The 27,591-nt window shown below is 38.0% G+C and overlaps 1 protein-coding gene across 6 annotated transcripts; it reads left to right on the forward strand.

Moving 5' to 3' along the window:
* The first annotated feature begins 286 nt into the window (after positions 1-286).
* On the forward strand, positions 287-26,571 carry LOC129769094 (flightin). 6 transcript variants are annotated; one of them, XR_008741810.1, is made up of 5 exons: positions 1,172-1,325; positions 24,710-24,872; positions 24,988-25,140; positions 25,212-25,504; positions 26,044-26,571. XR_008741810.1 is itself a non-coding variant. In XM_055771119.1 (5 exons), the coding sequence occupies exons 2-5, from the start codon at positions 24,754-24,756 to the stop codon at positions 26,088-26,090; spliced, it is 402 nt and encodes a 133-aa protein (XP_055627094.1). In that variant the 5' UTR covers positions 1,172-1,325; positions 24,710-24,753; the 3' UTR covers positions 26,091-26,571. The 6 variants fall into 6 exon arrangements, 4 of the variants coding, with proteins under 4 accessions (XP_055627091.1, XP_055627094.1, XP_055627090.1 ...); XR_008741811.1 differs by having other exon boundaries at positions 25,212-25,499; XM_055771119.1 differs by having other exon boundaries at positions 25,212-25,294.
* Positions 26,572-27,591: the final 1,020 nt, after the last annotated feature.

A 27,591-nucleotide genomic window follows, 5' to 3' on the forward strand; every position in this document is an offset into this window, starting at 1 on the left:
GAGCCAGTTGGGTAATTATTGAGGAAAAATTGCTTTACTGCTAGAAAACAACAGATGGTGTATCATTTTGGATCCGCGTCCGCTCTGAAATACAGCGAGAAAAAAAAAGGATGGAGACGCTCGGTTTCCGACCGCTTGGCAATGGTTCAGCTCCCTTTGCGACGCGATGTCAATATCAGGCAACAATCGCGATTCCACTTTCGGCTTTGATTGCTTACTGAAAATGTAAAGCAGATTTATCGTGATCCACTTCGGCACAGTCTGTGGCGAGGGAAAGTTTAATTTCGATTGCAATCCTTGAAGCCGCAAACCGGGAAAGTGTGTTTCTAGAGCATTACGAGTCTGCGGACAAATTGTTCGGATTACTCAACAACTTATGTCATCAGGTACTCGGCAGAGTGCAGATCTTCTCGAAACTGTACGATGTACGTGATGTGTAATTTGTTGATTTGTACGGAACAATGGTAGAACTTGAAGTTGAATTCTAGTATTAAGTAAAACAAGCGAAATTCTTCTCGTAATCGTTGTTATGCAGAAACATTTGTCAGGTGCTATAAATAATTTATAGACACCAACCGGTGTGCAAATTGAATTTGAGGTAAAAGCGAAACAAATGCTTGCGAATGCAGCACCGTTTTTGTTAAAAATTGCGGTCAACTTCAGTGTTTACCTTCTTCTCGTGCACCCGACAGAGGCGCGAAAAAACTTGTGTCACATACAACAGATATGTAGGGAAAACACGATCTCGGAAAGATTCCTCATCGCCGACGGAAGGTGAAACGTTGATTGCAATTGCACGAGATGAATCTGTTCTTCGCCTACCGATTGGTAGCAGCCGAAGCGTAGGGAAGTGTGCCAAACGAAACAGTGCTGCTTCGCGCCAAGACATGAAAATGATATGTACAACATGAAACGAACGGTAGAGGTCTGAAAGAAATGCCCATGAAATCACTATTGATGTATACAAAAACACTGATCTAACAGTTGAAAAAAACTTTAACCGAAGGTTCTTCCTACTATGGAACAAATATCAATGAACGACGGCATAGAGCCTGAGCTACTCAAATAAACGTAATGACGAACTTCACACCGCCGAATAAGAAATGCACACCAAGCACGCTTGAGCCAATTGGCGGAAGGTGTTGTTGAAAGGAAGGATCAAACCAAATACAGCTGAGTAAACCCACGACGACCAGGTGCCGGCTGAGATAGTTGCTGCTTCCGTCTCACTCGCCGTTGTCCCATCGCCAATTTAATAATGAATCGGTCGAAATAAAGTTAGTCTCTTTGTTCATTCCATCGGATTAACAAGTCACTCCTCTCAGGTACGGAAGTAGCGGTATTAGAGCGATTAGTGAATGGGTGATCGTTTTTTTTTGGTGCGTAACAGAACTATTGTGTTGAAGGAATGGAAATAATTGAACTGTGGCGATGGCGAATTTCTACAATAACTCATTTGTGGACCGTTGGGTTTTCAGAGAGTTCAAGTGATATAAATAAAAAAAAATGTGGAGCCGGAAGGAGAAGTTGGAGAGTTAGAAAAAAAAATAGATGAAGAACAAATCTACGGGATACGGGCATAATCACGGAATGTTTGTTAACGAATACTGTGTTGAGTGCTTGTTATGTTATATTCACACAAAATGTAATCTGGTTATGTAAGATACGCACGTCAAATGAAAGATTTTTATATCGAATTACAAATTTGAGTCCAAGAATTCTTCTACAATGAACTGTGATTAGAGCTGATGCTGCTAACCACTCGACTTCGAAGGTCAACGATTGAAAAAAATTAGGAGTTGGAAATATGGCGGGTGGGAAATACAGTTTAATAGTACAACCGTTAATCTATGACTGAAAAAATGCAGCAGTTCGCCACCTAAAACAAACCAGTAGAAATGGTTGTGTTGCGGAAACGAACCAGCCTTACGGCTGAGTATCTATTCAATAAACAAAATGTGTTGTGATAATTTCTGAACTGGTATGAATGCCAAAAATTGCAAATCAGTTCGATTCGTATACCTCAAATGACTTCGGCTGGTGTAAATGGTTCATAGTGACTGCCTATTATGGCGATTTCAGAGATACTGACACCTGCTTATAATGATTGGTATACATCGAATTGTCGATAAAACGAGATTCCAAATATATTGGATGAATGATGCAGTTCGTTAACTGAACAATGTGATTGGATTTAATTGCAATGAGAAAAAATTATAGTTGGAATTCGTGGAACGAGGAGACAGCCGCATACAGCAAACTGATTCAGCTGGGTGAATACAATAATCAATAGTTGCTTATACTCTTTGACTTTTTTTCATAAACAATGTTACTGTTAACGAATAAATAGGGTACAACTCTACATCGCGATAATGACAATATGTCTATTTTCGCCAATTCTATCTAAATGATTGTTGGGCATTCCACATACCAGATTTAGTTGATCAATCCACTCGTTTTTCTATCAGAGAAATTGCACGCCGAGTTGGCCAGAAACCATTTTTTATGATGGCTTTTCCACCACAATAGATTTTTTCATCTAATCATATCTAACTATTTGATTAAGTACGCCAAATGAAGGTTTGGCCGAATTGGAGTAGCTTAGATTAGAATGAAACTTTGCGCACGCGTTTGGCTTAGGAGACTCAGTATTTTCAAGTGAAATAGTTTCTTGGCATAGTAGTAATAATTGAACCTCCTATGAGCAATTATAGCTCGGAAGCAGTGTTGTCACATTTTCATCTGTACCAGAGGGGTTCAAAATCTTTCTCATCTGTACTTTTTCTTCCAAAAATCTGTACCATCGAAAATATTTGTTGTAGAAAAAATCTATTTTATTGGAATGAAAAAAATATTATTATTTTTAAAAAAATATTTATTACAAATACTACATTTACATTTGCAAATAATTCGTATGTTTGATGATGCGCATACATAGCCACTATGTTTAATCAAATCTTTTGATGCCAAAATAGCGTCCGAAGCTTATTTTTGTTCTGATTTTATTCAGAAAAAAACAGGAAGTGGGTTATATCTATGGTATAACCGCAAGGGTGACGTAGGACTATCGTTGATTTAGAGATCATTTGTTTGAAGTTGAATCTAAATCCATTCTGAATGAATGAATAAATGAATATTTGGGAGACTTCGAAAACGAGAGCGTTACGTTGGAGGCACAAGGTTTTATGCATCCAATACAGGATACGAAAAACCTTGTTCTGAAGAATAATCTTCAGAAGCCAACCTGCTAACTGTACTTGATTGACAAATCACAAACCCAAATGTATTATATGGATATTTTATGGATAGAAAACATTAAAATAAACTCTTTCACATGAATGTAATTTTAAACTCCCAGAGGAACTGGCAGATTATTTTCAGTAACGATTAGATATTTCCACATTTTCCTCGATACTGGAAGCCCACCAGTGGTTAATTCTAACTCGATAACCATCTGTTAATAGTACTCGATTGAAACATATTTGATCACAGTGTTACGTGGATAGAAAACATTCAAATAAACTCTTTCACATGAGCTTGAGCTTGAGCTTGAGCTTGGGTAGACTGTACAATTCGTAGTTGCTCTCCGTGATTGACCTGAACCAACCAAATTGCAGAAAGAACACACAGAATGACGCTTGGGACTAGCAAATCATTCTCGTTGTGCAATTCTCGGTGATTCGAGCTTTGAATGGTCAATAACGACGCCGGCCACGTCCTTACAGTCACCAGGGGAAGGGAAGGAATGTTAGTATGATATTCGCCGCCCGAAGGCCAGAAGGGTCGCCTCTATAGCGTGGTTCCCTAGCGTTTATCATGGAAAGGATAGTTGTTAGTAGGGAGAGGTAAAAATCAGGATTCACTGTGGTAAGTGATGTGATTGTGTAAACGCGACAAATAAACTCTTTCACATGAATGTATTTTTAAATTCCCAGAGGAACTGGCAGATTATTTTCAGTAACGATTAGATATTTCCACATTTTCCTCGATACTGGAAGCCCACCAGTGGTTAATACTAATTCGATAACCACCTGTTAATAGCACTTGATTGAAACATATTTGATCACAGTGTTACATGGATAGAAAACATTCAAATAAACTCTTTCAAATGAATGTATTTTTAAATTCCCAGAGGAACTGGCAGATTATTTTCCGGATCATTCTCGATGCTGAATGGCATCCAAACGGAAAGAATTCCGCGCGTGTATGTGTGTGTGTGTGTGTGTGTGTGTAGCGGTTGCTTCGAGATCTTCCCGGGGAACAGTTTGTAGCATTACTCTCCTCCTGATGGATTCATGTCTAGCCTAAAGTGCACAAACAGGCTCTTGGTGACACCGTTCATCAGCGCTTTCATGATAAACGAAGAGCTTCACCACAACAGCGACAACATGCTCCAATCGCTGTTCAATTAGAACTGAGTGGATTTCCGAGCGGCGCTCGCTTATATACCGATTGGTGATTTCAATAGCCTGTTTTGAAAGCAATTTTAAGACTATTGAAACAAGTTTTTGGATCAAAGAGTAACAAGTATAGAACGCGTAGACATTTTATCTTTCGAATGAAGTGTTTATCATACCATTTCGTTCAGTTGTTTAGGAGCTATTAACGCTCAAGATCTCGGTCTCCGGCGTAACGCTTTCGTTTTCGAAACTTTGATTTTACACCCCGGTATAGAAATGAAAGACGTAGTCCTACGTCAAAAAATTGCCGAGAAGTATGACGTAGTGAGAACGTTACAAACAATCGAAGCGTCGAAAATACGAGCGAACCATCAATTATTTTTAGACATACAATTTTTTCCACCAATCCTGCACAAAACTTTGTGTATCCTTACGGAGTAGTTTCATGTTTAGGATACGGAATTCATTCACCAGATCTTGTATATTCCAATCGTAGAACCCTGGAAACACCCTTAACCAGAGATCGAAATGCTCGCCGGTTTGAGACGAAAAATACCCATTTTCACCTAGAGGGAAAAATAGCTGAGAATATAGGAGGCGAGAGAATGTTATACGCTCACTTCGATTCTCGCGAGAAACGCGAATCCGATTTTTATTTTTCGGTGAGTTATGATTGCCGAAAAATGGTTTCGTTTTCAGTGACTCCTTGATGCCGATAAAGGTTTTTCACTTCTTCAGTACAGCTGAAAACATGCCGCAATATTGGGTTTCATCGTGAAGTGAACATGAGATGGAGTAATATTTGTACAATTCAGACGCTGTCCAAATGCAGATCGTTTGGACGCTGCTCTAACAGACTAATGTTGGTAAAGTTAGCTTTGATTTTTCGCTCCATATTTTCATTACCGAATGAGAGACGAAAAAGCATTCTCGTTGAACTTCCGAGATAGAGATTTTCCACATCTCTTTCTCTCTGAAAAAGAATTTTCGGTGAAAAGGAAGAGACGAAAATATCAACAATACACGGTTCATCGAAAACTAGATTGATTGACTGAATATTTATCGCGCAGCCGAGTGAGAATTTCGATCTCTGCCTTTAACACAACGAATTTCGTCCTTATTAAATTGATGAAATATTGAATTTTAAATGCTTTTATTACCAGCAGCACCAAGCGATATTGCGGCGTAAACGTCGTCATGTACCTTAATGTTGCTTTGTTCAAATGTAAGAAATTTCACACGAGGAAAAAATCTGTAACAATCTGTATTTCTTGATGAAAATCTGTACTCTGTACCGTACAGAACCTGTACCAAAAATTGTTAAAAAAACATCTGTACCTTTTTAGATATTAAAATACGCTTAGGACGAAATTGATTGATTGTTCGAAAAAAATCACCAGTTAGTCCGAACACACTCTATAGATTACACAAACTCTCCCCCGGCAAAAGAACTTTTTCAAATGACTCTTTAGTAGAATGTTTTGTTGGGCATAAAAAGACGGGTGCGTAATGTCGGGGACATAGGACTACACCAAGGGGTGTCCATTATTCGAATATCATGGAGCACAGATCCCAGGAAGAGCAGCTTTCCATGTACAAAATTACAGAAAAAATCAAAGGATGGAATAAAACCTCAGCACTCAGCAAACACTCAAACGTTTTGATTCAAATACGAAAAAAAAAATTGTCGTGCAAATGTCATGCGGTGCAAATGTTGTAGGAGTTATTGTTCAGCCGGCAACGAACACACAGTTGTTGGCAAGCATATCGTAATAGGAATTTACCGTCTGGTATCGTGATATGATTGGGCTTTGCGCTCCTCATGAATAACTGTGTTCTACTAGTCAAGTCCAGCATTCGATACCCATATTGATGGGGTATGTAATCTGCCATTTTATTGTGGCGGCCATTTTGGATTTGCATTTTTCATAAATAACTAGCCAATCCCTTTCATTTGATACCCATATAGATGGGGCTTTTTTTATATGTAATCCGCCATTTTGTAGTGGTCGCCATCTTGGATTTTCAAGATCATGAAATGCACAGTTTTATAATGACTGCAGAGATAAAGGTGTGTACCAAATTTCAGATCAACCGGTCAATAGGAAAGGGGTCAAATTTCAATTAATGTGGTACCGCGCCATAGCCAAAGCTGTTACATACAAACATGCAAATATGTCACAGCTAAATAAAACCGTCTAAAAACTCCAGCATTCCATCAAATCGAGCGCTATTAGCCACTCAAGAGTGGTATCGCACCGCATACATCCCCGGCAAATGCAGCGATATCTCTTTTGCTGACAATCAATTTCAAGATATCGTCCATCCTGCTTGGCGTCCGATGATAGAATGTGACCAAGCCCTTTTTTTTCACTTAAATTCTTTTTATTTCTTAATTTGGTTTACATTATAATATAATACTACATTTCAAGTGATCAACCTAGGGTTCTACATCTTTAAGTTGCAATGTCAAGTTTTGTAATGATTTGTATATACACATTATCCGATTGTTTCATATTCCTATTGTAAAATAATGCCTAAACTTTTCTAGTTTTTTGTTACCTTCTTTTTTTTACCTAAATTTAACTTATAAAATACCCTCCCCAAATTATTTACATTTCCCCAACTTAAACTACTTATCTAACTGGAAATAAATATATCCACCCAAAGCCGTTACCTCGAAAGGTAACGACTATAAAGTCAGGTAGCATAATCATACAGATTTTGTATTATTCCGTGTGTTGAGAGAGCGCAACTCTGTTCAAATTTCATACAATTGATATTGATAATTTCATCCAAGGTTTCAATCGCAGCCAGTTGACGTATCTCCGAATTTCGCGTTCTGGGTGGAGAGTTTAGAATCATACGAAGAATTTTGTTTTGTATGCGTTGAAGTTTTAATTTGTGAGATGGAGCACAGCACTCCCAAATGGGCATCGCATATGCGATAACTGGAAATACTATTTGTTTGTATACTGCAAGTTTATTCGTTAGAGATAATCGAGAGTATCTATTGATCAGGATATACAATGACCTGATTAAAATGTTGCATCTTGTGTCTGTTTTGTCAATGTGCGCTCTGAAGGTAAGCTTTCGATCGAAAGTTAAACCCAGATACACTACTTCTGAAGACCATTCAATACTTTTGCCATTAAAACTGACTGTCATATTTTGAGGAGGAACAAGCTTTGGAGTGTTCTTGTGGGGAAACAATATGACTTGTGTCTTTGCTGTATTTATGCATATTTTCCAATTATTGAAATATCCAGACAAAGCGTCTAACCCTCTTTGAAGTTTAGATCTTAGTTCTGTATTACTTCTGCCCTAGTAAATGATGGCAGTGTCATCTGCAAATAGTGACAGTTTCCCATTAGATGGGAGTGCGGGAATATCTGAAGTGTAGATATTGAAAAGAATTGGTCCCAAGATGGATCCTTGAGGAACACCTGCATTCACGATGAATTTCTCTGAAGAAATATTGTTTATAGAAACATTGAACGCTCTATCAGAAAGATTATTTTTGATAATTTTTATCAAGTATGTAGGAAAACCAAAGTTCTGAAGCTTGTAAATGAGACCATTATGCCAAACATTATCAAATGCTTTTTCTACATCAAGAAATGCCATGGCAGATGATTTTGAAACTGACTTGTTTCGTCTGATTATGTTGTATACTCTACGAAGCTGGTGAATGGTAAAGTGGCCTTTTCGGAATCCAAACTGCTCATCCGAAAATATATTGTGCTCATCTGCAAAAGCAAGAATGCGCGTTAATATAATTTTTTCGAATACTTTCGCTGTGAGAAGGCGAATTGGTCGATAGCTCTTTGAAGAAGAAGTATTTTTTCCGGGTTTTAGTAACAAAGTTTAGTAAGTTTTTGACAACTTCCAACTCGAGGGGAAGTAGCCAAGTGATAGACATCAGTTGAAGACAGAAGTCATAATTTCATATAAGTTGTTACTATGATGTTTCAACTCAATGTTAAATATACTATCGAAGCCGGGGGCCTTCATATTCTTCAACGAGCGTATAACCGAGATAACCTCTGCAGTCGAGATGACTTCATTCTCTTGAGGTATAGAATGGATATTGTCAATAACCCTTATAGTATCATTCGCCGAAGCTTCAAGTGGACTTGTAATGTTCTGGCCAAGATTGTGTGAACTAGGCAGGTGTTATCATTCGTTCTGAACTATCAGGTTGAAGAAGAGGAGGAATAGGATTAGACTTGGTCTTGAGAATTTTAGCGAGCCTCCAAAATGTCTTGGAATTGTTCGGAAGTTTACTAATATCTTTTGCGAATTATTTGTTACGGAGATCGATCATTCTTGCCTGGATAACCTTGGTTAATAGAGGTTCCGAAGTCTAATCAAATGTTTAGTAATTGGATCAATTTGAACAGAATCACTCACCTGAATCGTTTCTGGGATGTGGTTTTGGCGAGCCTCAATAACTGCAGTTTGAATATAGCTGACTGTTGCTTCGATATCTTCGGGAGATTCAAGAGGCTGATCGAGATCAATATTGTTTTCGATAAGCTGCTGGAATACCACCCAATTCGCACGATGATAGTCTCGTCTACATTGTGGCCTCCTGACTACGACATTCACTCCCAATTCAACCATCACTGGGAAGTGATCCGAACTCAGCTCGTTAAGGGCAATAGGATCACCGATGTGGCGATCCATGTTGGTAATGAAGAAATCAATTATGGAATGTACTCCAGAACGAGAAATGCGAGTGGGGGTTGCTGGGCTAAGAATCCTGTAGTGGCCACACTGTAGATCTTCATTTAGAGTCACTCCATTTTGATTCCTCCTTTGGTTTCCCCAGGACTGATGTCGAGCATTAATGTCCCCGCCGTATTTCGACTGCCTTCGTGTTAGCTTGATGATATCGTTTTTAAGAAGCAACGCCGAGCCATCTCTGATTGACGTCTGTTTGGGATAATAGACCGCAATCACGATAATAGGCCCAATCGATGTTGTGATTTCCGCCCCTATAGCTTCGATGATGTTAAGTTTGAGGCACGGCAAAAGTCGATATCTGATGTTATTTCTGATGGCTCCTCCACCAGAACCAGTACGATCCATTCTCAACAGACGATAATTCGGAATTCGAAGGTTAATATTCGGTTTAAGATTCGTCTCGGTAACGATAGCTACGTCGATGCTGTTTGTCACTAAGAAGTCAGTGAATTCGATGACCTTACTCTTGAGATAGCAGGCATTCCAATTAATTAGCTTGAGAGATGACCGATCCATGGTTATAATAAAAATGTAGCATGACTTGTACTTGTTCCTGTTGGTTGCGACAACTTCTAGTCTGTCGATCTAGTTCAGTGGCCAAGCCCCACCATCGCTCACTTTATGTAGCCATATAGTTAACGTTGTAGCGACCACCTATACTTATTTATAATCTCTTTTTTGTCTCCCTCCTTCACCTTGTCCATACGTTTCGCTCGTACCCGTGGTTGCTTGTAATGAATAGCTGTTTGCTGCTGGAGCGCAGACAAAATGTATGGGAAAGTAGGGAATTCTTTCTTCCAATTTTTTATCAATTTGAACTTTATACGAGCTGAAAAACCGTAATGTGTAGCATATAAACAATTGCTGAGGATATTTCCTATCAATGTGTGTATTTGGAACCAAAATCCATTCATTAATTGAGGAGGTATTAGCGTTCAAAAACTGAACACTTTTTCACACCGAAATATTGAAATGGGCCCCTATATTGAAAGGTTAGACGCAGTCCTACGTCAAAAGGGCCGTTTGTTTTACCTGGCTTCGTAGAAGAAGCTGGAATGGTTGAGTAATGACTGATTCTTTGCCTCACGAGAGTAATGCGACGAGTACGAGAATAATTAGCGTGCATTGCAGGCGTTGCTCGGATTATAGCTATAACAGCTATCGTGGGGATCTTTTTCCACTCAACATATATACGACCGCAGATTTGTTCCATGTTTGTTCTAACGCTACCACCACTGTTATTCCACATTTCAGATAAACAAGAAATTGAAATCGCTTAATGGTAAACCATTTTAATCTACACTTGGCAACACATAAAAACGATAACCATTTGTGCATGTGAAGCAAAAATACACAACCGCTCTCCATCATACGTGATGAAAACCGATGCTTTGTATCATTTCTTCAAGTTCTGCCATGAATTTGGAAGTGCGAACAAAATCGCCCCCTCCCTTCATCTTCCAATCCCTTGACCAACATTGGTTTCTGACATTTACAAATCATATATTTTTGACATCTATCGTTCAATCGATCCAAGGTGTATGGCTCACACAGGCCTGCCTCATTGGGTGGCGCTTACCACCAGGGGAACGTATTTGATTGTGTTATTGGACGCCTTAGCTCAACACTCTCAACAATGCATGCATTGTTAAAGTATGCATTTGCGTCTATGTATGCATGTGGGTGTAGTGTGTTTGCGTGTTGGCCGTTGATCGTTGGTATTGCATTCGTTTTCGGTTCCATTTCCGTTTGTGCATGTGTAAACTCGAATCTACCTCCATTTCGCTCTAACACTTTCTTTGTATAACTCCACTCCACTGGCTCCTTTTCCGATTTTTTAGGATCATTTGCAATGAACCAGAAGCCACAATTTTTTCAATCTCAAAATGGCATCGGAATGAGTAATCGTTTTTCGCTCGTCTGTTAATCTCATCCAATACCTACGTTGTACGTTGTTTCCGGCCAATTGGGAGAAAATTCGCTGCATAAAATAGAGGGTCAGTTTAAGACCATTATTTCTGGAAGTGTAAAAAAAGGGACTTCCGATTTGGCCTTTGTTATCCCCTTTTTCAACACTCAAGAACCAGTAGACCAGTAGACAACATAGTTAAAAGGCTATTCAATATTCAATGCCGAAGTAGTCAATAAACAAGAATTTTCTGTGATGAATGAATTTGGTGGGTCGGGTCCAACAAATTTGGACAGCCACCAGGTATGCTATGATGAAGAATGGGTTTATATCAACAAAATTCACAAATTTGTTACAGTTTCTGAACAAAACACTGTCGCTCTTTTGTAGGTATGAGTAATTTAAGTCTACAATAGACCTGAACATAATTGCCCTAATGATAAACTTAATCAATTTCTAACAAATATAATTTATTGTCTAAGAGCGAAAGTAAACATTTAACTTCTGCTATCAAACTCTGTCAACCCACTTCGTCTGACTTATTCGCCGCAAAATAACAGATATCTCAGCAAACTTCAACGGTTTCCCATGCTTGAAAATACGTGTCCGTTGCCGTATGAAACTGCTACCCAGAAAGCTGTTTGAAGTCTGAAGTCTGATGACGTAGATTTCATACATATCCACAGAATATAAGCTTCTGGGATTGCGAGATACAGGCTACCTGCCAGTCGATAAATGTTCCTTGAAAACATTTATTACCTTGGTGACAGTTGACTTGGCTACCCATAACAATTTCGCTAACTTTGAACATTGGATTGGACATTAACCGAGACATCACGCGAATGAAATCACGACCTACATTCAATCACTTGAACCATGCATCGTGTGTAACCAAAGATCGAACTCATCTTCGCTCCATATGAGCTGCCAACTTACGAGTGTGTGCTGACGAGGAATGTGGAAAAAACCATTATAAGCTATTTTCCTTTCAAAGATTGTGCCTTTTGAAACACCCACCTTAGATAACGAGTTCGCTTTCTAATTTCCCGGAATCGAGCAATGAGAGGGAATCCATACTAAGGTAATTTTGAATAATTTTTCGACCAAAATACTCAATAACTGTCTTAATCTAGTTGGAACGTTCATTGAACGGGTAGCCTCTATTGAGCTGAGACAGTTTAAAATGATAAAATAATGATCGATGGGCGATGTTTCAATGATCCCTAAAGCATAGTCTATCGCACCCAGTACAATCTTCATTTCTTGATTACATCGCGTTCGATCGCCGTTAACATTTCGGCTGAAAAGTTCATAAGGTTGACATCTAGATGACGCCTCTTGCAAAAGTCTAGTTGACTATCACAAAGCACCATCTTTCAATGGATGCGTGTCAAAATTTGACAGCCGGGGGTCTCCGTAGCCACATTGGTTGAGCGTTCGCTTAGTAAGCGATCGATCGTGAGTTCAAAACTCAGGGCCCCCATTGACCATCTTTGTGTTGTTACAGAATAACTACGTCCACGCAACAATCATCAGCGATGGAGATCGATCCACGAGCGAAATAAGATCGATTCATCCATACAACTGCTCTGCTCTGCAGAAATATCGGGCTGCAGTTCTATAAATAACTCAACAATGGATCAACGGCTGTCTCCGCTGTCCAGTCTTAACTGTGGATAATGGAAGAACAGATAGAAAACTCTTTCGCCTAAATGGCTACTGTGTAAATATGTACAATTTTGCAATGGTATAGAAGGGAATACTCTAACGCCGGAAAATGGCAACTGTGTAATGTGCTAATTATAGATATGATAAATATGTGACATGTACACGATTAAAATTCGGCTCTGTTACAGCTAAAATGCTAATGAGCCTAAAACAAACAAAAGGGATAAAAAAAAAATTTGACAGCAATCGGTCGATTGGTTCGTGAGTTACAGCAATGAGAGTGAAGCAACTTTTGTTATTGTAAAAAAAATAGCAAAATCACAAATAAATGAAAACCATGGCAAAATTGCATGAATTGGGCTTCGAATTGTTTCCGCATCCACCGTAGTCTGCAGATCGGTCCCCAGCGACTATTTTCTATTCGCTCTATAGCCCTGAAGAGAATGCTCGCTGGCAAGAAATTTAAGACCGATGATGAAGTGATTACCGAAACTGAGGCCTATTTTGGAAAAATCGAAAGAGTACTATAAAAATGGTATCGAAAAGTTGCAAGATCGCTTTAATCGCTGTATCGCCCTCGAAGGCAATTAAGTTGAATAATAAAATTAAGTTTTGCAAAAAAAAATTGTTTTTCTGTGTTACTTTATAAACTTTTCAGCCGAACTGCACTTTTTGTCCACGACACAAAATCATTGTGCGAAGCGTTTATCTTCTTGAATAATTTCCGCAATTCTAGAGAACGATAAAATACCTCTATCTTCCACATCACTTCAGTTGGTATCATTCTACATTTTGTCGAGTCGCAAACTGCAGACTTTTGTCGGCCGATGGATTGGTCGGACGACTTAATCAGTATGGAGAGATATGCTCACACTACAACGATTCAGTACCGGCCGATGAAAAAGTTTGATAGGCTTCCCGATTGCATTCAAACTATTCGGTCGGTCAACTATCGGCCGTCCGTTTAATCAGTACTGTACAGTTTAATCAGAATCGATCTACGCACACACACGACGATTGTTTATCGGGCCGATAGTTCAATTCGCTCTCAATTTAGGCATCCGACATACGTGCCGTGCGAATCACTGAGAATGGGATGCACTCAATACAGCGCGGAGTCGATTATATACAGTTTCTGATTTCTTTTCACTGTACATAATCAAATCCTGTATAAATATAATCATGTCAAAATAATTTTTTTTATTCGTTATTTTTGCATGTATTTTTTGTTTTCTGAATATAAAAGAGGATTTTTTTTTTATTCATCCTCTTAAAGTAAGAAAACCCCTTTCTTACACGAAAAAAAATGATGCAATTTCTCTCAGAAAGTGATAGACGATCAAATTTGATGAAGAAAAAAAATCCTTCTACGCATATGTTCGGATTTCAACAATGACAGAGTTATTGAACTTTTTTTATTTCGGACTTTGTTGCCTCAAACCGGCTCTACATTACAAAATACGCTACGGAATACGATTCTGTTGCTTTCATTTGAAAGATGAGGAAATTTAGTACAGGATATAGTGGAACATCTAAATTGGTGGATTTTAATAACGTTTTGGAAGTGAAAAAAGACGGGTGGGTAATGTCGGGGACATAACCGGAGTGACGTAGGACTATACAAAGGGGATAGCTTTTGTTAAATATATATTTTAAATATATTGTTTTATTTTCTTCTCCCACGTGAATACCTACCTAACTACCTTAAAAATGGATTAGTTTACTGTTTACTCTTCATGAATATGTTGATGGTTCTGAAAAGAACCTTTGGTGTTGTGTTTTTGTTATCACTCGATATTCCCATCTTGTTCCGTTAAACCTCCCTGTTTAGCTATTGCGTTTGCCACTCGCCACAGCTTTCACAGTTGGAAAATTTCTACCCATCCAGCTTGTGACATGTTGTTCAGTAAATTACATTTGATGCGACGTGCCGGAGAAACACTTTGCCACTCACTGAAACTAATTGTTGCCTTGATGAGCGCCGAACCGAAGCTGCTCTGTTCTTGATGCGGGTTTTCTGATTGTCGTGAGCAGCTTTGCAAGCCAACTCGAGCACTCCGACGGCCGAAACTCTATAATCGCTGTTAGGTATACTGGTGCTCCGGCACCAATCCGTTCGGCCTAGTTACCCTTGCCGAGCAATCAGTGAATGCGACCAACAGGGAACTGGAGACTTGCACGGTTCGAGTGAGACTTTGCCTTTCCCTTAACTTGTCCTCCTTTGTTACGTCTACGATGCCGATGCCGTACAACCACACGGGTTTACGGTTTGAAAGAAAATAAGATATTTTTTTGGGGTCCGCGTGTTTTATACTCTAGCGGTACACACTCCCAGGATAGAGACAAATCGGCAGACTCAGCCAGAGGGGCGAGTCCAACGAGACGAACGAATGAGCGTTAAAAGGGAGCGATGGCAACAAAATACATTCATTACGATTTGTTCGCTCGTTGGATTCAAATGCAGGCTAAAAAGGGTCCTTTTCAGGATCACAAAATTATATTCAATCTAAAGAGTTTATTGTTTTGTTATCACTCGATATCCCCATCTTGTTCGGCTAAACCTTGCTTGTGACATATTTTACAGTAAATTACATTCAATGGCACGTCGCATTACCACCACTCAGTATCGGATTGGAGGTAATTTTAACCTGTAATTGAACATTTGCGATGACAGTGGTACAGTGTCGACCTTCAATGTGGGGTCATAATTTGGACCCCGAACTCTATGTTTACAAAAATGTCTAACTAAATATGTCGCATTACTGGTCCGACTAATTAGCAAAATGTCGAGATAAGTGTAAATTACTGTACTTTCAATCTAGAAGCAATTTAAGAATTGGTGAAAATCAATAAGCTCAGAACAACTGCCAAATTCACATACTCGTCAGATCCTGGCAAACAAATTAAGAAAAAATCAATTTGTGTTTTATTATTATTTTGGATAATGTTTTAGAAAGCATTGAACTGTATTCCCTAAACTCTTTTTTGGAAGGTTTAATGGCCCTGAAAAGCGCCTTGTTTTATGGAATGGTTCCAATTTAGAAAACTTTGTACTCGTGGTTTTGAAAAAAAACCATTTCGAACGCCCTCGATGCCGCCTTGTTCTGGATTTGCCACCAAAGCAGTTTGTATAAAGAACAAACTTTTTTCTTCTGCTACCTGATGCCGTTTTGCGATTGCGTTTGCCACTCGCCACTCGCTGCAACTGCCTGTTGTCTTGATGTCCACCGAACCGAATGTGTTCTGTTCCGAATGCGGGTTTTCTTATCGTCGCGAGCAGCTTTGCCAGCCAACTCGATCACTTCGGCGGCCGAAACTATATAACGCCGACTAGGTGGACTGGTGCACTGGTACTAACGCGCTCGGCCTAGCTACCCTTGCGGGGAACTCCAGATCAACACGGTTCGAGCGGGATTTTGCCTTTCCCTTCACTTTTCCTCCTTTACCATGTCCAGACATGGCTGCTTGGGTTGGTTTGTTGATGTGTTGTGATGCGAACCGATGTGGTGTACGGTTTGAATGAGAATGATCGTTGCGGCAGCGGAGCGGGGATTTTTAAGCTGACTGGCTGGCTCGAGAATTACGCATGTGTGAGACTGCGACCAATGTTTCGTTCATTTTTTTCTTTTTCCTTTCCAATCGTGCTTCATTCTATTTCGCTGCTGCTCTGGTTGCCCGTTTTGGTCGGTACGATTTGAGGAGCACAAAATGGACCAATCAAAAATGGGCACATAGTGCATTTTGACAATGCTTGATATTTCACAATTATTCAATTATTTATCTCAAGAAAAATGAAATGTTATTCGTTATGATAGATGCGTAGATATATTTCCTATCAATTGATGCAAAAACCTTTGCGATCTATTGAGAAATGCTCGAGTAATAAGCGTTCCAAATCTTGCATTTTTTCCTACTTGTTCAGTGCCTAGATTTCCATTTCACCCCCTATATCTTCCGGTTAGACGTAGTCCTACGTCAAAACTTAAAAGTTAATCATTTTTAATGTGTTATTATTAATTTCATCCTAAAAATGTATATTAAACTAGATTGTTTCTATCAATTAGATTGAAGAACTTTAACCGCCCTACAATTTGTTCTTTGACACCCAGCTTCTATCTTTCTTAATTTGAATTCTTGGTGAAAATTGAAGCAAAATCTTGAAAAATCACGATTTCTACCCCACTGTAGATGTAATAACCACTTAAATAACACCCGAACGTTGAAAGGTTACATTTCTTCTTGAAATAAGTCATATTTGAAATATAAAAAAATCCAAACTGTATATAATCGAGTCCAAAATTGTATATAATCGAATTACATATAATCGAGTCTGTATATAATCGAGTCCGACCATGTCCGTGTCGTCAACTCTCGGAATCTCTTTTTGATTTTCCTTCTTCGTTTTCAAACACAAATTAAATACAGTCCTTCGAGAACATAGGGCTCTTGCTACACATACATGCAGAGCATCTGTTGAGCAAACATCATTTGTTTTTATTCGTAGCTTCTATGCAGCAGAAGCGGATTTATTACCAACCAACGTTCTTGTAGATGATTTAAATATAGTTGAGATTTTTCTATTAGCGCGAAATAAAAAAAAGTTTGCAGTGTGCGGGGGCTCTTATACCGTTATGAGTGCTGATGTCTTTACTGTTGACGGCTTCCAGATCAGAGCGCAGTTCGACTATTATCAGGTCTGAATCGAAGTTAGCGCCACAATGTGTCTGAGCAGTGCCCATCATCGAGTAAATGTGATCGATTTGTGTTTTCTTTTGCCGTGGTGATCTTCAGATGTAACGATATTGGTGGCTGCGCTGGAAGGTATTTCGTATTTCGTATTTCGGTATTTCGGTTTTTAAGAATTTTGCCAATTTCGTTGGTTCGTGAATGGACGCTCAACCAGCGTGGCCAGCCTTCCAGATTTATCTGGAATCTCCCAGATTTTTACAGACTATTCAGACATCCAGACTGTTCTTTTGTCTGTTGCAGACTTTCAATGATTCGTCCAGATCCCCAGATTTATTGCAATAATATAAACTTAATTTTTCGGGCTGGTCTCAATTTTCGTTAAAGTTGATGAGCTTTTACCAACTACTAAATGCTCAATGCAATTACTCATAACATTTATAGCGACGAAGGCTGTAGTTGATGAGATTCAGGAGCTTCTGAAAAAGAAGTCTCTGAGTATGTTACATCAATACGCAAACAGATAACTGTTATTAGAAGTACTCATATTATTAGTGGTACTCATGCTTCTCACTTATGCTGACATTTTCAGCCATTTTGAATCATTAGTTAATTTTTGACAGCTGCTTTGCTTGCACGTGTTTTAACATGTCTCCGGTTTTCAACTGTTTTTGAAGACGAGCCGAAACACGCGAAAGCAAAGTAGCTGTCAAAAATCAACTGAACATTCAAAATGGCTAAGCGTGAAAAGCGAGAAACATGAGTACCAACATAATGCCACAAAAAAACTAAAATCGAATAAACGTAACCCCAGGAAATCCAGAAGTCGCGATATGTTTTGAACAGACCTCGCACTTGCACTTGTTTACGTGTATCATGGTGTAAACTTATGTTTTGTCGTGTAATTTTCCGAAATATATCATCTCATATTTGTGTACACCGTGATTTTTTCCATAATAGAGACGTTGAACTATGAAGTTCATTCATTCGTCTCTAGAAGCTTGATTAGATTGTACACTTCGTAGTTGTGCTCCGTGATTGGCCTGAACCCGCGAAATTGCACAAAGAATACACCGAATGACGTTAAGGAGTAGCAAAACATTCTCATTGTGCAAGTTGTGGTGATTCGAGCTTTAAATAGTCAATAACGTTGGCCACGTTATTATAGTCACCAGGAATGTTAGTATGATATTCGCCGCTGTAAAGGTCGCCTCTATAGCGTGGTTCCCTAGCGAATATCATGGAAGGAAAAATTGTTGGTGGGAATGGGTACGACGAATCAGGATTCTATGGTGAGAGATGTGATTCTGAACACGTGAACTCTCAGCTGTTCGGCAAAACGAGATTTCGAAAATAATATCCGTTGTGACCTTCTTTGCACAATAACCATCGATAACAGCTAGTACAACGATCCTCTTCAGGGGCTTTGGACTCTCTGCTCTGGTTCTCAATGGTTCAGGTTCTTTTTAGGACATGCTACTATAGAGATCCTTGTATATTTTTTCTGGAAAGCTAAGGATTTTTTTTAAGTTATGATTTTTCAAAGTTTACATTTTTTCGGTTTTCGTTCAATATTTCTATGCGACTAGACTGGATGTATGGGACTATAATCCAATTAGTTGGCAAGTGTGTTATATTTTTAAAAAGGCTAGCTAGTAGGCTTTAATTTGATATGTCGATCATCTGAATCGGTCCAGTAGTTCGAAAGTAATAAATTTTTGGAAAAAAGTCATTTTTGGGAAAATAGGGAAAAATGATTTTTTGGACCATCGGTTAACTTTGAATGTTATTTGAAAAATCCTCAGCTTTCCAGGAAAAATATAAAAAAAATATAGCGCCTTTGGTCCCGAGACAATGAAAAACTATACAAAACAAATACAATCAATAATAACGAAAACATAATTAAAATTTACTGCAACTCTAGTATTTTTCCAAAAAAGACCAGCTAATTTGCTTTAATTTAACATGTCGAAAATCTGAATTGGTCCAGTTGTTCAAAAGTTATGAATTTTGGAATTTTTTTTTTTGGAAAAAAATATTTTTTTTTATATTTCAAATATGGCTTATTTCAAGAAGAAATGTAACCTTTCAACGTTAAGGTGAAGTTTTAGTGGCTGTCACATGTACAGTGGGATAAAATCGTGATTTTTGAAGATTTTGCTTGAATTTTCACCAGGAATTGTTTATATCGATATTGCAGCCAAATTAAGAAAGATAGAAGTTGGGTGTCAAAGAACAAATTGTAGAGCGGTTAAAGAACTTCAATTCAATTGACAGAAACAATCTAATTTAATATAATTTTTTAGGATAAAATTAATAATAACACAAAATAAAAAAAAATAATAAAAAAATACTAACTTTGAAGTTTTTCACTTCCAAAATGTTGATTAAATCCACTAATTTAGTTGTTCTACTACTATATCCTGTATTAAATTTTCTCATCTTTCAAATGAAAGCATCAGAATCGTCTTCCGTAGCGTACTTTTTAATGTAGAGCCAATTTGAGGCAACAGAGTCAGAAACAAAAAAAAGTTCTATAGATCTGTCATTGTTGAAATTCGAACATATGCGTAGGAGGATTTTTTTCATCAAATATGATCGTCTATCACCTGCTGAGAGAATATGGATAAATTATTTTTTTTCATGTGAGAAAGGTGTTTCCTGGCTTTAAGGGGATGAATCAAAAATCAAATTCCTCTTTTCAAAAAAAAAACCAAAAATACATGCAAAAAAACAAATAAAAATTTTTTTTTGACTCGATTATATACAGGATTCGATTATATACAGTGAAAAGAAATCAAAAACTGTATATAATCGAGTCCGCGCTGTAATGCGAAAAAATGGATTTTTCAGACCACCCTAAAATGGAAATGGTCACCTTAACAAAAAAAATAAAAAAATACTGGTCTTTATTAGACGATAAAGAACAAAACTACCACTTTTGACGGATATCTGAGAACCACTATATCGGTTTGGCATGGAATGGCTGTATATAATGAAATTTATTCTGAGGTCAATGTAAGGGGAGAGGAATCACCATCTAACAAGGAGACGGCCCCTAGCCGCCGATGTACATACACATTTACTAGCCTCGAGTCTCTCGTGTGTTTGATGATTCATATACATAGGGCCTGATTCTGGAATACACTTCACGGTGGAAACTAAATAAACGGCACGCCATTGAACTACGTTCTACGAGTTAGTGAAGTGTCGAGGATAATGATGAGTTTTCAGGCAGAATGAGCACTTTTCAAATAAAAAATCATGAATGAAAATTAACTTCTTCGTATCGAACTGGTATTCAATGTGAGTGGAAAACTTTGTTCTGTTCAAGTGATATAATAATCTCATACAAAAATTTCATCTGAAGATAATTTGATATTATAATGTTAAATTTAGTGAGAAACTAATCTCGCATCCAGATGTCGACACCGTACCTTTGTCATCGCGAATACGTTTCATTCCGTTTCCCTCGTGAAGTGTATTCGTAGTGTATTCAAGAATCAGGCCCATAGTCTCTTTAAATTTAGGTTGCTTACCATCATTCAATAAAATTTTCGAGAGAAATTTCATACGCGGAAAAAAGTCTGTACCAATCTGTACTTTTTGACGAAAATATGTAATCTGTACCAAAAATAACGAAAAAATCTGTACCTTTCCAGATAAATCTGTATGTTTCACATAAGTAAGAATTCAGTTATCACCACAAATATTGTTTTTGGATCGCAGTACAAGATTCGTATATTGGTTGTGTCAGGTTTGATCATATTTGTGAACAAATGAATAATATTGTAGAAACGGTCATTTTGAATGTGGCACAAAAAAAATACAGGTGAACAGTTTTTGTATTTAGCTAGAGATGGCGCGTCTTCACTGATATCAATGACATTTCTGTACACTTTCGGTGTTTGGGTTCCATCATTCTCGGAAGTCAGATTGAGTCAAATTACGTAGAATTGAAGGTAAGGGATATTTCCTGTGTATTCACACGGAGAGCGCATGTTTTACACAAACAACGAAATTAGTAATAAAAAATCCACAGATGCGATAATTTAAATGTTTTAAATTCTAAAATAATAAAGTAAACTGCTCTTTTTAATCATTTTGAAACATATTCTGTAAACTGACCAGACATCTCGCATTACGCGGGACAGTCCTGCATTTCAACAAAATGTCCCGCGTAAGATTACGTCCCGCGAAACGTATCCCATTTGGCAAAAGAAACGAAAATGTCCCGCGATATCAATATATTTCAATATTACAATTTGATCATGTTGATTTTATTAAACGCATGAACCTCAAAAAAAAAAAAACTATTATTTGCCAGACTGTTCAAGAGAGCGTCCAATGCTTCCAAAGATTAATACGTTGAGCTGGTGGTACTCCCGTGGTCGAGTGGTTAGCGTCCCAGATTATTATACCGGGGGTTTCGGGTTCGATTCCCGGGGGATTTTCCGACTTGCACTGAGATCATACATATTATAGAGCTTGCCACTCCAGAATACATTCAAGGCATGTTATCCGGCATAGAAACTCAACCAAGTACTACTAATAAAAATGACGCAGGTAACACCTACGTTGAGAAGACAGAATTTCCACTGGGAACGTTAGTGCCATCCAAGGAGGATAGGCTCATTCATACCCGTTTTCCAAACAATCGATCTCAAAGTTTTTAAGGATGTAACGATTGGAATATCCGGGGAGTAAATTGTGTCTTTATCTAAAATAGTGGTGCTCTCCCGTCTGATGATTCGACATGTTCGACATTATATGGAGCGAGAAAAATCAGTTCCAGCAATTATAAAAAAAAGCTCTGTAATGGATTGGTTTCGGAGTTGGTAAAGCGATTCGCAGATCTTGAGTCAGACGAATTAGTAGCACAATTTTGGAGATAACAGGAAGCTCACGCCTCTGGAACCACCACAAATCGCAGTGCCATAATATTAAGAGGATAAGCAGACAATTGCTTCGGTGGAAGGAAAGAAAATGTGTCCATCCTCATCTATACGAATTCGTTCCAAAAATACTGTATATTCCGGTGACTTTTGTACCCTATGAGCGAATTTTCCCGAAAGCAGGACAAGTTTGCAGAAAAAAAGGAGTAAACTTTCATCAGATAACTTCGAAAATATCATGTTTATTAACCGAAAGCGAAATAATATTGCTATTTTTACAAAGAATACACCGAATGAAGTTTAGTAGCAGACCATTCTCATTGTGTAAGTTGCGGTGATTCGAACTTTAAATAGTCAATAACGACGCTAATTATTGTTTGAAGCTGCATTTTTTACGTCCACTCTTCTTTATATATCCGTATAAACCGTTTCTTGAAAAGAACCGACAAGCCGCTCGATTGAACAAATGGTTTTGAGCTGCTCATTGAAAATAACCGTTTTGTCCATCTCTAGTTAGCACAGCACTCCAGTGTTGAAGTCTTTAATCCTTCAATTCTCCCTAACTTGAACACATCCACATTTCCGAATGCCTTTTGCACTTCCGCATTTGAGAATCCAATTGTAGGAATATAACTCACTAGGTTCCATGCATCGAGCGTCTTTTGGTATCCAGACTAATTGACAGAGTCGACAGAGTGATTGAATGACGATGGTACTCGGTGTTTCCTATTTTTACGTCAACATTTACGACAGTTCATCGAGCAGTACGTGGTGCAACTTAAACATCAAAATTTGCGGAACGTAATTAACGTTACGAAAATTGTGTTTGTTGTAGTATCAGAATAATAAACACTTTTCATATTTCTAGTCGACTTGCTTGGGATTAATCCTGCAAGTGAACTGTTAAACATGGCGTAAGACGGGTGCTCAACAATACTGAGTCTAGCAATAACATAACCGTCTAAAAACATTGTTTAGTACAAATAATGATGGATTTATTTTTACTACACATTATGATTTATTTTCCATTTACCTTGTGCGACTATTGAGCTATCTCGATTGATTCTCTCATAATACGAAACCGTTGGATCAATATGCGCAATATTCTCGAAGTTATAATAACACAGTTCAAATATGAATTTTAGTATAGTAAAAAGAACCTTTAATGGGTGTTTTTCTCAAACAAATATTATCTCAGACCATGAATGGGGACCCTTCATTTTCACCGGTCGCTGTATATTTGAGCAAATCTAAATAAACAGGAGAAGGAATCTCTCATAATAGAAGAACAAACAGGTAAAGAACGTTTGCGAACAGCTGCACTGAATTGTGCCGGCAAAATAAATCTGCTATAATCGCATTCTATATGGCAGTCATACTACTATGTCTAATGTTCATTACAATCGTTTCAACTACAGGTAAACTTCGATATAACGTACATTTCGCTTTCAAAATTGTACGTTGTATCGAATTGTACGTTATATCGAAGCATAATGAAGTACTCACAAACGTAGTATATAATACTTTATTGTGTTGCTTTTTTAGCAAAGTTAATGAATAACTTCAATCAGAAGATGAAGCCAGCCTTTCTCATGATGTTTCCCTTCGTACTGTTGATTAAAACCGGAATTAGAATCCGGAATCACAAAACCAGCTGTATTTCGGGATTGATTGAAGGTACAAAACTTGTTTTAGCATCACAATACAGATATTCCATTGTTCTATCAGAAAAAAAATATTGAAAAAATTTTTCCTTTACACTTTGAAAATGTGTACGTTATATCGAGGTAAAATGTACGTTATATCGAGTGACGTTTTATCGAGGGTACGTTATAACGAGGGTACGTTATATCGAAGTTTCCCTGTATAACTAATTAACCGCATCAACGCAACGTCAGAAATGCTGAACAAGGCTCATATTTCATTGCTCAATCAAGAGAGGACACAAATTGGATAGATGTCATCGGAGGACAGTAAACTGTCGCGAAAATTGCTACGCGCACCATTCTCCGACCGCAGACCGATTGTTATCCTCGTTATTCGCGGTTTTGAATGATTGCCCAAAATGCATCGCGGTCACCCAGTCGCCAATCTGCAGTCAAACCATAGATAGGCAGTTGCAAGCAAGTGAAGAGAGTCAGAGGCAGCGAAAAAAAAACAAGAGAATGCAAAAAAATGTCCTCTTAGAGATTCTAAATTTAATGTATGAACATTTTCTAGATCACTCCGTTGTTACCGTTACAGCATCCAAGCGGGCTAATTTATCTCTGTCGATTGGTTTATTTTTGGCGGAAAACTTGTCGCGCTCGGAGTGAACGCAACAGACAAGCCGTGAACAGCTTTTGCGGGGATGACGGAATAATTATCGTTTGATGATCTATCTTCTGGTATGTTTTTTTCAGGTAAAAGGCGTTAACGAAAAATTACAAAAACAAACACTCGAACCATGGGTGATGGAAGCGCATCAGCCAAAGTTGTTGTGAAGGACACCAAGGGTGCGGAGCCACTGGATGTTGTTGATGATTTCCACCGACGCAAGATGCAGCTATACAGTCACTGGGTCCGGTGAGTAACGGGTATTAACGGTTTTCTCACCTGTCCGTGTGGGCAAATAATATTTACAAACCTGATTTAGCAGCCTTTATAAGCAAGCACAAAATAACTAATATGTTTTCTCCAGTCCGAGATTCTTGCAGTACAACTACATGTACCACTATCGTCATAACTACTACGACGATGTTATAGATTATCTGGACAGCCGGGCTCGTGGAATGCCTCGCGATATTCCGCGTCCACAGTACTGGGCTGAGCGCGTTCTCAGGACCGAGAGAAAGTAAGTCCCTCTTCTCGTAATGTTCAGTGACTCACCCATTGATAAAACCTATCATTTTTTCTTCTCTACAGAATGCCTAAGAGTATCGACGAGATGTACAACTATACCAATATCGGCCTTAAGCGTGACAGTCGGAAGCTAATGTACACTCTAAGTAATCAAATCAGATCATACAATGTCCACTCGAAGCGCTATCTTAACAGCAAATATGCTAGAATTTTGTAAAAGTTTTGCCGAATACGAACCAGGACACGCGAAGGATACGCCTTTCCGCTTTTTACGCTTTGAAGTTTGAATAGATAGATCGATAAGACTAACGCAGGACTAACGATCGGCTTTTTAATGTGTTTTAATTGCCAGTAAGGTAGCAACCGGCTCATTCTCAACTGCCTATGAAAAAAATTCAAAATTAAAAGAAAATAACACTAACAATTTCCTTTCGAAAGAAAATAACCCTTCATACATCCACATCATTTTCAAATTTAAACCGAAGAGGGAAAAATAGCATCAATCACTAACTTCACTAAAAAACAGAGAGATTAAACACAACGCACAACGAAAATATGAAACGACTCATTTTTGAAAAACAACTTCGTTGTTTTAGTAGTACTATGTAGCGATGATTTCATATAGCTAATAGTTTGCATATTCAATATTCATTAAGCCGGAGAATAAAAATCCTCCTTAAGTTTATATACTTAACCAAATGTTTGAATTTTAATATTTTTTTACTTTCTGCAACTTTATTCAACTTTAATTAATCATCTCGTTTGACAGTTTGCGTTTGAGTTCCTTTCATTTTCTTACATAAACTATAATCATAGTGTTCAAACATTATTTTCAAGCTGCACACAACAACTGAATATTTATATTATACGATAATCAAACCATTTAATCTCGTAGGGAGAAGTCCATTTGTGAAAACCTACTTTGTTTATCGAATCTGGTGATGATATGATACGAGAAAGTGGCAGTGGAACAACGAGCCAACGAGACTCGAATGCCTATTTAAGAAGAACTGAACAGCAGCTCGTGAAACCAGAATTCCTTACACCACCAACACCAAAAAACAACACCGAGCATAACACCACCAAGATTAGACCAATTATTGTTGCAATTGAGCGATATATGAAGACATCAAAAACCGGCAACTAGATTCTTAGAACCGCCCGCACCTTTCGGGTGCGGTTTAAATCAAAATTATCAACGATATGATAATTATATTTTAAAATATTTTTTTACCTCTATATTTTTTCTATGATTGACTTATGATCCTTATGTTTTCTAAGATTCTACAATATGCAACATTTTAGAGTTTTGTTTATTACTCCGCAATATCATTGATTTTTTTTATTACTCGCACAAGAATTTAAAGTTTATTTTTATTGCGCAAGAATACTGAAGAAAATACAAAAACCGATGAAGATAGAATCAGTGTGTTTTATTTTCTGGGATTGTGATCTGATATTTACATAAGTTTGAAAGAAGGCCTCAATCCTTAATCGTTGATGGTTTATCCGTATAGATGAGAGACTACACATAGCCCGTCAGAAAGTCTAGAGATGTTAAATCACACGATCTGTGCGACCAATTTACGAAATGAGAGGTCATTCGCTCAAGTAACCCAACTCTCAATTGACTCATCGTTTTAAGTGCTGTATGGCAAATAGCACCGCCTTGTGAAAACACATATCGGCTAGATCGAAAAATAACGTAATTATCGTAAGTCCATATCATCTTCATCGCCATCTTAATCATAGCTCGCAAACCAAATGATACAGTGAAATCTCTGAATGCATTCACCATTGTTGTACTGCTTGTGGCTGCCCATCACACTAACTGCAAAGATTTTGTTTGCTGACATCTCCAATCAACCAAAAACAAGCTCAGTCGCAGAAAAGGTTGCGAAACTTTGCGAAACAAAATTCACGAAGGATTAATTGAGAGGTTTTAGCTTACAAAGCTTATTCGTAGACTGAAAAAAATAGTTCAGGAATAAAAACGGGACACTGTTGTAGTATTGAGACAAATCAAATACAGTGATTCGCCCCTAATTGGACACACCGAGGTTCCACCTAGTGTCGCATTAGAGGCGCTTGTGACCTGTAATTGCACATATCAACAAACACAACACAACACAATGTGAAAAACAAGTTAAAACAAGAAAATCATTGACAATCTAACAAATAATCATTAGAAAAGTGTGCGAAATGCGTCATCTAGTAAAATCGTTGGAATATGGTTGAAAATACTTCTAAAAATGTATCGTGTTTTAGAAACTAGCACAAAGGATTTTTACAAAAATGTCCAATTAGAGGATCAAATGTCCAATTATTCGTGTCGCATTACAGGTCTGTACAATTAGCTAGATGCTCAATCAGAGACGAATCCCTGTATTGTAAATACGGATGATTGGATTTTTATAGACAAACCATTTTCGTACTGTATTTC

Source organism: Toxorhynchites rutilus, chromosome 2 (genome assembly GCF_029784135.1).
Source record: "Toxorhynchites rutilus septentrionalis strain SRP chromosome 2, ASM2978413v1, whole genome shotgun sequence".
Lineage (NCBI taxonomy): Eukaryota > Metazoa > Arthropoda > Insecta > Diptera > Culicidae > Toxorhynchites > Toxorhynchites rutilus.